The sequence below is a fragment of the Amphimedon queenslandica genome, unplaced genomic scaffold, assembly GCF_000090795.2.
Source record: "Amphimedon queenslandica unplaced genomic scaffold, v1.1 AMPQUscaffold_12814, whole genome shotgun sequence".
Classification (NCBI taxonomy): domain Eukaryota; kingdom Metazoa; phylum Porifera; class Demospongiae; order Haplosclerida; family Niphatidae; genus Amphimedon; species Amphimedon queenslandica.
The window spans coordinates 26533-37316 of NW_003546950.1; the positions used below are offsets into that span (position 1 = coordinate 26533).

The window sequence follows — 10784 nt, forward strand, 5'->3', positions numbered from 1 at the left end:
GCGTGGCTAAGGGCAACACGGGTAAACTGGTACGACTCGATTGGCTGCCGGGTGTGTTGCTAGGGGGAGGGGCCACTTGAGTAAAGACGAGGGAAGGACTGGACATTTCCGATAGTTCATTACTTGACAGTGCACCACAGTACCTCTGGTCTGATGGTAACTGTAGCATTGAAGAACTACACTCACCTAAAAATATAAATAAAAATAAATAGATGTACATGTATAAATAAAACTGTAAATGGATAAATATAAGTTACATGTACATGTACATGCTAATTTTAATTTTGCACTTGTATATGTATCTTTTACACTACCTCTTAGTGTAGAAGTATTTTTACACGAGATACTGTCATAGTTTTCATTCTTAGAGACAAGGCAAGGATCAACACAGAGGGACAGTGAGAGAGTAGCAATTTCACTAGGATCCTTCGAACTCCATCTAATAAGGAAGTGAGAGAGAGAGAGAGAAGCATTTAATAAAACTAATCATGAACTAAAGGGAACGTAAAAACCCATTTGCTCCATTGTCACAAAATCCGTGACAAGCAAAAACCTAGGAACTCTGGCCCAATTTTGGAACGGCTTTTAAAATTCATAAAAAATCCAATTTTGATCAGACTCTGCTCAAACTTTCTACACAACATAAGTACATGTATATGTATTAGAAAAAAACATAAAAATTGAGAATTCTCTTTTTTTCCTTTTTGACACTATTTTTCCAAAGTCACTGTACTATAGTACAGGAATTTTGACCCAATTCTGGAGCAACTTATAAAAACTCACTGACAAGATGCTACAGCACTATAATACTAAATCCACCCACTAAATAAAATTGAGCTGATAATGAACTGATATTTGATACAAAAGTACAGCCCAACATTGTAACAGTATACACACTGATCATCATGATTAATAGACTAAATAAATATTATTATAATATATCATAATATCATGCACTGGAAGGTTATCAAAATATATCCTTTCTAGTTGAAAAGGTCAAGAAGGAAGAGAAGGAGAGAGAAAGAGGGTCTAGGTCAGTTATGATAGTCTGAGTATCGAATAAAGCCACAGAATGTCCAGCTGGTCCTGTGTGCCCACATAAAAACCATCTTTGGCAATGGCTATCAATACAGTCTATCAATATTAGCCATCACTCAATAAGGTCAGTCATGTACAAATGCAGTAAAATGATTAATAATTCTTTTTTTAGATTAAAAGCTGTACATATACATGTACATGTAGATGCATTGAGTGAAAATTTTGTCAAAAGACCTTTACAAAACCATACTTGTACTTGTACATGTGTAATTGTGTTAATGTACATGTACAAGTCATTACTTTGTTCTTTGAGTTTCCTGTGAAGGTAGTTCAACAATAAGGTTGGGATGGAGCTGGACATATTGAAATAATGGCTATTAAAGAAAAAGGGAGAGAGAGAGAGAAGGTATTTATGGAGAGTTGTTTATGGAGACATGTCTTTCACACATTAACACACTAATGTACAAACCAGTGAAGGCATTGGCCCATTGATAATAACCACAATTAGCAGGTCATACATCAGGAGATGTACTGCACATGCACTGCATGTGTCCAGTGTTAACTTGCTGATATGTGAAAGGTTTCTCTCACTCTCTCTCTCTTTCTTTTAAAATGACTCTCTTAATTCTCTTGCTCATGTAAAATTATCGTGTAAAGTTGCATGTAAATTCTTGCACGTGTATATAAAATTCTTACTGCAATGTATTCTTGATAAATGTGTACTTCACCAGTTGGGCCAAACCTTCCTTTAAGATACTGTACAAATGAACAAGGGTAGAGAGAGTAGAGTTGAAGGAAAAGGAAATAGACTGCAACTCGAACAGACAGTAAGACTTCTTCTGATACTTTATCTGAGAGAAAGAAAGAGTGAGAGAGAGGGAGAAAATGAAGAGAGAGGGGGAGAAAGAAATAAATGTATAAATGTACATGTAGATGTACAGCATAATAAAAAGGCAAAGAAAAGACTGAAAATAGACTAATATAATGTAGAGGAAAGTGTTCTTACTTTCTCCTCCACAGTTCAAAGTTGCCAGTAGCGTGAAACTCTCAAATATATCGGGTAGATGCGGTGTCACGTGATAAGGATTCAATGGAATTAACGCACACAACAGATACACAGAACTAGTGATGATACTGATAGAATGAATGGGCTATGAAAGAGAAAGAAAGGGAGAGTGGGTGAGGGTAAGAAAAAACAATGAGACTATTGCTATAGGAACAGACTATAGCCCATAGTAACAGTCTAATGGCCCCAGAAAGAAAAAGTAAATAAAAAATGTTAAATAAAACATGTAAGGTAAGAAGAGCAAAGCAAGTTAAAGATGGGAAAAAGCAGCAGTCATAATGGTTGGCTTACCCTAAGTAATTTTAGAAGAGTGGGAAAAGCAGCAGAATGGACTATCTTGTATAGCCAGCTGGTCTGGAAAAAGGAGGGGGGAGGAGGGAGAGAGGGGGGAAGAGAAAAGGCCAAAAGGGGGAAATACGAGAAGATGAGGTTTTGATAAAAATCTTGTCATTATAAAAACAATACTTTACTATTAAAACAAAATGACGTCATCGACCAAACAGCTGAAACAATAATAATCTGAAAGGCTAGCTCCAGCCTTTTTCAGATGGAATTTGATGAATATACATTAGTCAAGAACAAACACACAGTGATATTTTTAATGTATGTACATATGTAGTTACTGGATATTGAAGTTAAAAATTCTAATCATTTTGCTACATATTCTGTTGAAAGACAAAGTGACTTAAGTGAATATCTGTGTATGCTTTTGTGTAATTTTCTTGTACAATGAACTACTAGCATCAAAATACACTGTACTACTAGTAAGATACACTGTACTGCTAGTATTAAAGTACATTACACTGCTAGTATTAAAGTACATTACACTGCTAGTATTAAAGTACATTTTACTGCTATAGAAAAACTAACTTGTCCGATCAGCATGTGAGAGAGTAGTCTTAAAGACTGGAGACATGTTGACTGGCGATGCAAGCAATCGTTGATCTTTGCAAAGAAATCCTGAGACACAAAGAGAAAGATAGAAAGAGGAATAAAGGAGAGGTGCAATTGATATTCTATTGCCACCATTACAGTACTTTTCCCATTAAATGTATGGAGCAATCGGCCCACTTAAAGCCACATAAAGTGCAGAATCATTAGAGTATCTGATGCATGAATTTACATGTGAATAAAGGTCCTTGGTGCCTAGTAGTATCCTAAGAGCTGGTTTAGACTGGGTCGATAATTGATAGTCTATCAGTTCAGAGAGGAGCTCAGGCTCTCGAGAAACGTTGAGCTTTCTCTTCCAGGACTGGACCAGACGCTGAGAAAGAGACGCGTCTGATGTCTCTAGCTTTGAGAGCTCTTCTGTTATGCTCATGGCTGGTTTGGAAGCCTAAAAAGTTAAGGAAATAGAGGGAAGATCTGATTTATGAAGAGTAAAAGGATTGTTAGTGATAAAGGGAGATTATGAGGGTGGGAGCAAGAGGATATGAGAGAGAAAAGAAGAGAAAGAGACGAGAAAGAGAGAGAAAGATCCACTGACCTTTTGCCTTTTTGGTAATAAACGGAGCTGGCCTAAATCCGTACACACATCGTAGTTTTAGCCATTGCTCAATATCCGGTGAATTTCCTAATCTCCGGATAGAACAACCACGTGCGTGGGCATGACTTACTATCCGGAAAATTCCAAATCTCCGGATAGAGCAACCACGTGCGTTGCTTTTGTAAATTGTAACAGATCGACTCATCAAAATTTTAGCTGTACCTGACAAAATGGCGTCCAATCCAGAGGATTTTTATGAATGCGTGGCTTCTTGTAAGATAGGAGGTGTCCCTGTACTTAAGTATGTGTCCAAGAGAACCAAAATGATAATATCAATAGCTCAAGTAGAAGGACCACTCGTGAATGGATACTTCTGCTTAGGTATTTTAAAATGTTAAAATAAATTGATAATAATAAAATTAATTAATTTAATGAATAATTTTAATAATTTTCTTCTTTGCCTGCAGCTACAGAAGCTCATGATCATGATGGCTTACCTCATACGTTGGAGCACCTGGTTTTTATGGGGAGCGAGAAATATCCATATAAGGTAGCGTTGTACATGTACATGCGCACATGTACATGTACATGTATGTATTGTGTACATGTACATGTAATTACATCATTTTATTATTAAAAATAAAAACAAAGAGCACTTAGATGTAGGATAAACAAAAATAAGTAGTAAAGAAAATAAAATTTATTATTATTATTATTATTATTATTATTATTATTATTATTATTATTATTATTATTATTATTATTATCATTATTATTATTATTATCATTATTATTAATTAGGGTGTATTGGATCTCTTAGCAAACCGTTGTTTAGCCCAGGGTACTAACGCCTGGACTGATGTTGATCACACCTGCTACACCATAACGACAGCTGGTACTGAAGGATTCCTCAACCTACTTCCGATATACCTGGACCATATACTCTACCCAACACTAACTGTATGATATAATGAATCATATACTAATCATATAATCACCACCAGCTGCTAAATTTAAAGGGAGTTTTGGAGACTTTTGGTTTCTTATATTTCTCTTGAAATTTCTCGTCTTTGAGCCTACTAGCCTAGGTGCTTAAGGCTCCCATTTTTAGCTATATTGGTCTTTAAAAATGAGCATTTTAGCTTTTAGACCAAGAATTAATCGTTAGAGTTTTTAAAAAGATTAAATAATGCATAAATTTATTTTACTAGACGAATGTACATTATAAATATAGATTTGCTAGTGTTGTCATTATTAATATTTTGTTGCTAGGATCCAGCTTACACTACAGAGGTGCATCACATTAACGGGGAGGGTGAGAATGCAGGTGTGGTCTATTGTGAAATGCAAGCGAGGGAGAATACAAGTGAAGATCGGACACACTTTGAAATGTTACAATTGATGTATTCTGAAGGCTGTGGATACAGGGTAAGAGAGAGAGAAAGAGATGCATACTTGTAGAAATACAATTAAAATTAGGTGAATTCGGTGATTTTAGAGCCATTTGCCAGACTCATTTTAAACAATTAACTAAACAAGAATTTATGTCAAAAATTTCAGCAAAATTTGTTCCTCCAAAATTACCTACTAATGCTACTTTCTCTCTCTTTCTCTAGTCTGAAACTGGTGGGCGTATGTCCAATCTTCGTGACAGCACGAGCAATGAGAAGGTCACCTCCTATCATTCCTCCTACTATCGTCCCGACAACCTTAACCTCATCATCACCGGACAAATTGAGCCTCGTCAGATATTTAAATCTCTTAGCGAATTTGAAGAGAAAATATTGAGCAAAGTAAGGACATGGAATCATGTACATGTACATGTACATTGTATCAAGATTGCATTATACATGTACATGTACATGTACGTGTACATACGTTTGTATTGATAAGCTTTCACGACTTTAATTTAATACATATAGCTTAAACTTTATAACCATTGTCCGTCACAGTGTGCTATAGGAGTGCTTTTTAATTAGAATAAGTGGTGCTCTTTAATTAGAATTACATGTGCTTTTTAATTAGGGTGAGCTCCCTCAGTTCACTCGTCCATGGCAGAGTCCCGTGGCTCCATTAAACGGGTCCCACAGTAAAGTGGTTCAGTTTCCAACTAGCGAAGAGGACGATGGTCTTGTTAGAATATGTTGGAGGGGACCAAAGGCTTCGCAGAGATACTTAATGACGGCAATGGAGGTAAGGGAGAGAATACTTTAATATTATTAAAGTTTTTTTCATGATATTTTTAATGAAATATATACCAATGCACATGCTTATTGAGTAGCTGGTAGTTGTAGTGAATTTTAGTATAGCTATTAATTTGTAACTGCATGTACATGTATACACAGTTACAAATTTGCCAAATTAAATTCCACCTAATACTGTGTAGCTTTAGCTTGCCAATAAATGATCCCGTATGGTATGTATAGAATTAAAATTAATCTGACAATTTTAAAATATAAATCCTCTGCCCTAATCCTCTTCAGGTCATAATGGAGTATTTAACTGATACACCAGTGGCTCCGTTACAAAGGGAACTGGTTGAGATTGAGGATCCTTACTGCTCTGACGTGGACTGTATGGAGCTAGAGAACAGTGTCAGTGTCTTTGGGATCGCAATGGAGGGAGTCCCTTATGATAAACTGAATACCGTTGAAGAGAAGTAGGAGAGAGAGTTTATACTATATACATGTACAGTACATGTACATTGTATAGTTAATACACTGTAGTTAGCTTTTTTGGAAAATACCCAAGGCTATAGCTCATGGTTTTTTTCAAAAAATGGCTCCGAAATCACCACCAATTTTTATTACATTATCTGTTACATATTTATGTCCTTATGCTGTGTAGAAAGTTTGAGCTGACTCCGACTTCAATTTTTTGAGTTATGGCCATTTAAAAAAATGAGCCAAAATTTGAAAAGTACCCAAGGCTATAGCCCATGGTTTTTTCCAAAAATTGGCTCCAAAATCACCTCCAATTTTTATTACATTTTCTGATACATATTGATGTACTTATGCTGTGTAGAAAGTTTGAGCTAATTCTGACTTCAATTTTTTGAGTTACGGCCATTTAAAAAAAATGAGCAAAAATCTGAAAAGTACCCAAGGCTATAGCCCATGGTTTTTTCCAAAAAATGGCTCCGAAATCACCCCCAATTTTTATTACATTTTCTGATACATATTGATGTACTTATGCTACGTAGAAAGTTTGAGCTGATTCCGACTTCAATTTTTTGAGTTATGGCCATTTTAAAAAATGAGCAAAAATCTGAAAAATACCCAAGGCTATAGCCCATGGTTTTTTCCAAAAAATGGCTCCGAAATCACCCCCAATTTTTATTACATTTTCTGTTACATATTGATGTACTTATGCTGTGTAGAAAGTTTGAGCTAATTCCAACTTAAATTTTATGAGTTACGGCAATTTTTAAAAAATGAGCCAAAATCTGAAAAATACCCAAGGCTATAGCCCATGGTTTTTTCCAAAAAATGGCTCCAAAATAACCCCCAATTTTTAATTATATTTTTCTCTTTCTTTCTCAGAGTCGTCAGTGTTCTCCAGTCATTATCTGATGGTTCTGAGTCCGTTGATATGAGCCGTATGGCCAGCATATTGAAGCAAAGGATTCTCAAAATACTTAATCAGGTAATTAATGCTGACCACGCCCCTTTAATTGATTCATATTGACCACGCCCTTTTCTTTATTACAGGTTGAGGAGTGTCCACATTATTTCTTTGCTTTTTCTCTAATTGGAGACTTTTTATTCCGACCTGACGATGTTAGTCTATTGTATTCAATTTTACATGTACATGTACATTTTATTAAAACCAAAATATCATATACATTTCGTTAAATTCATTCATGATTATAAATTAAATGCATTTTGAATCAAAGTTTTTACATGTACTCTAAATACTGTGTTTTCTCTTCTCTCTCTTATACATGTACATTGTAGTTTGGTGATTACCTGGATCAGGTTCCACGTTATGAAAAACTCTTGAATGAAACAGAGTCATTCTGGGTTGAACTGATCACCGAGTATTTTGTAACACCACACAGGATAACGGTAAAAACCCTCCCTCCCTCCCTCTCTCCCCCTCTTTCTTTCCCCCCCTCTCTCTCCCCCTTTCTCTCTCTCCCTTCCTCTCCTTCCCCCCCTCTCTCTCCCCTCTCTCTCTGTCTCTTTGTCTTCCTGCAGTTGCTTGTGATGAATTAGTCTCTCATTATTAACTTATCTCCATATTGTCACTTATATCTAATGCAATATTGATCCTATCGCTAGCCGAAAATCCAATTGTATTCCAAATTAACTTGTCTGCTACAATTAATTATCATTAATGAATTTATCTTTAGTCCAAACATCACGTAACTTGAAGTGCGTATATACGTGCAATAAAGATAAAGACTGAGCCTCTTTATAAAGGACACTTATTGATTCCCCCACTGTATTGTGTAATGGAAGAACCCTTGCAGCCTTTATCAGAATTATAAAGATGGGTAATAGAAGCCTTTATGGGCCTATTTGGGAATGTACATGTACCTGTGTGTGTGTAGGATACTGTAACCTAATTCAGTAAATTTTGTAACTAATGATGCTTAACCTGACTTGACATAATTCATCTTATCTTATTTATGTATAATAATAATAATAATAAAATAGTACTGTTGATATTATTATTATTAATAACATTATTGTTGTTGTTGTTGTTGTTAGATTCTAGGCACTCCAAGTGCTGAATTATCGGAGAAGATGGAGACAGAGGAGAAGGAGAGGATACAGAAGCAAAGAGAAGAGTTGAAAGAGGAGGGACTGAAGGAGAAAAAGGAAATACTTGAAGACTCCATTAAGCAGAATGAGGTGAGAGAGAGAGAGAGAAGAATAAAAAATACAGAAAGAAAAAAGTACATGTACATCTTGATCCCTCTCGTACACAAGCAATTCAGTTTTTTAATATTAGTATAAATTTTTCTACTTCACTATTTAATTTGTAGCAACCATTATAACTTCCGTTGTAAACTTTAAAATTTTGTTGCATCACAAAATTCCCAACTATACCTATTTATACATGTACATGTACTTTAGGCCCCTCCCCCTGATGACGTGGTTAGTTCCTTGCCTGTTCCCTCCACGGATTCTATCTCATTCCATCCCATAAATGTCCTTGCTAATCACAATGTGGGCGGGGCTTCTGAGACACCAGAAGGCGGAGTCTCCGAAATGTTGAATAGATTTCCGGTCGGAAAATTGCCATTTTTCTTACAAGTTAATCACATCAAAACGAAATTTGTGGAGGTTAGTTTTAATAATAATAATGATAGTTTTAATATTTGACCACACCCATTTTTAGTTTTCTGCTGTTCTGGATACTAGTGGTTTGCCAAAAAGATTACGATTTTATTTATCACTTTATTCTGAGCTTCTATTTGAATCACCAGTTCTAAGAAATGGAGGTACATTATGGACATGTTTTAAATGTGCTTTTTTGAAAATTTACTACTTTTAAAATGGCCATAACTCAAAAAATTGAAGTCAGAATCAGCTCAAACTTTCTATGTAGCATAAGTACATCAATATGTATCAGAAAATGTAATAAAAATTGGGGGGTGATTTCGGAGCCATTTTTTGGGAAAAAACCATGGACTATAGCCTTGGGTATTTTTTAGATTTTGGCCAATTTCTTAAAATGGCTGTAACTTGAAAAATTGAAGTTGAAATCAACTCAAACTTTCTACACAGCATAAGTACATCAATATGTACATGTACATAATAAAAATTACTATCCTTCTCTTCCTTCCCCTGCTAGAGCTGATTCCTTATGAAACTGTTGTGAAGGAGCTTCAAGCTAACACAATATCTCACTCCTCATCTCTTGGCATTAGAGGAGGGGGCAGATTCATGCCAGGACAGTATCCTGATGCTCTTTTAATATCAATAAAGGTAGAGCATACATTATACATGTAGATTTATATTCCTACTCTTTTTTTACCATTTCTAATACCAAAAATAGTAACAATATATATACATGTACAATTTAAATAAATAATTATTATATCCACTCTTGATATAATGCATGTAAGTGTACATGTGAGTGTCTGTGTACAGTATAAACTATACAGAAGTGAGTCATTAAACTCTCCCCACCTGAGAGAGCTTGTACAGGTACATATACAACTGTAATTGTATTATGTATACATGTATACATGTACCTGTACGCTGCAATTGTATTGTAATTGTATTGTACATGTACGTTCTTTGATTAGTTGATTCCTCTACATACACAAGAACTGTTTTGTGTTGTAGTATATTTACTAGTACACTACACGTATTTCCTCTGTTTCTTGTTAAATGTTGGAATTCTGTCGTACAAATGTAGGGTACTTTCTGGCCAAGAATTCAGAGTATTTGGCCAGGAAGCTGAATAGTTATAGATGCATTAAACAAGACTACACACGAAACTTGCCCCAAAATTATAAATAAATATCAACAATCATACGATCGTCATTATTATTGTATGGACATTGCAATTTGGCAAGATTGCTGATACACTTAAAATTGAAGAAATTTGGAATCATCATCATCATTATTATTATTATTATTATTATTATTATTATTATTATACTTTTAGTACATGTACATATACAATGTACACATAGTTTAATTATTTTCGCTATTATACGTGTACATGTACATGTACATGTACATCATTAATTTCTTTTCAGCTACTAATAGTCAGTGCAAGGTACAGCGTGGATTACTATTATCAAGTCAATGGAAGTCTCCCTTCCTTTTCCTAAGAATCACACACACTGAATGTTTATAGAAACCAATTCCTGAGAATTGATTAAACACATGTACATCTACATGTACATGTATATGTAAAAGCATATGTACATATGTACATGTACATGTAAACTATTTGTGTGTTGTCTATATCTTTGTAGTATGTTTTTATAAATATTTTCATTTTATGCTTACAGTGAGTGACTGATGTTATATTGTATTGAGTGATTATTTTGGCAGTTGTTTTTCTAAGTTCATTCTTCCTGAGAGTTAATCTTTCCTTTAAGGATGTTTGCACTTCACTGGAATCCATTAAATATTAACAGGACACTTTATGTACTTGTACAGTTTACTCTCTCTCTCCCTCTCTCTCCCTCTCTCTCTCTCCCTCTCTCTCTCTCTTTCTCTCTCT

General features: G+C 34.9%; 2 protein-coding genes across 2 annotated transcripts in view; one reads left to right on the forward strand and one right to left on the reverse strand.

Annotated features, from left to right (window-relative positions):
* The window catches only part of LOC109586668 (hamartin-like), a 7723-nt gene extending 4151 nt beyond the window's left edge, over nucleotides 1-3572 (reverse strand). Inside the window, exons 1-8 of the mRNA XM_020002871.1 lie at nucleotides 3228-3572; nucleotides 2975-3064; nucleotides 2396-2458; nucleotides 2045-2189; nucleotides 1735-1889; nucleotides 1339-1412; nucleotides 315-439; nucleotides 3-186 (exon numbers count right to left, since the gene is read on the reverse strand). Coding sequence (XP_019858430.1) covers nucleotides 3-186; nucleotides 315-439; nucleotides 1339-1412; nucleotides 1735-1889; nucleotides 2045-2189; nucleotides 2396-2458; nucleotides 2975-3064; nucleotides 3228-3425 — 1034 coding nt within the window. The 5' untranslated portion in view covers nucleotides 3426-3572. The remainder of the gene's footprint in view (nucleotides 1-2; nucleotides 187-314; nucleotides 440-1338; nucleotides 1413-1734; nucleotides 1890-2044; nucleotides 2190-2395; nucleotides 2459-2974; nucleotides 3065-3227) is intronic.
* Nucleotides 3573-3783: 211 nt separating this feature from the next.
* LOC100641188 (uncharacterized protein C05D11.1-like) lies at nucleotides 3784-9553 on the forward strand. Its single transcript, XM_011408770.2, has 14 exons — nucleotides 3784-3971; nucleotides 4058-4140; nucleotides 4392-4550; nucleotides 4863-5018; nucleotides 5207-5383; nucleotides 5616-5783; nucleotides 6074-6249; nucleotides 7133-7235; nucleotides 7301-7369; nucleotides 7547-7657; nucleotides 8306-8449; nucleotides 8675-8884; nucleotides 8940-9042; nucleotides 9396-9553. The coding sequence occupies exons 1-14, from the start codon at nucleotides 3821-3823 to the stop codon at nucleotides 9551-9553; spliced, it is 1968 nt and encodes a 655-aa protein (XP_011407072.2). The 5' UTR covers nucleotides 3784-3820.
* Nucleotides 9554-10784: the final 1231 nt, after the last annotated feature.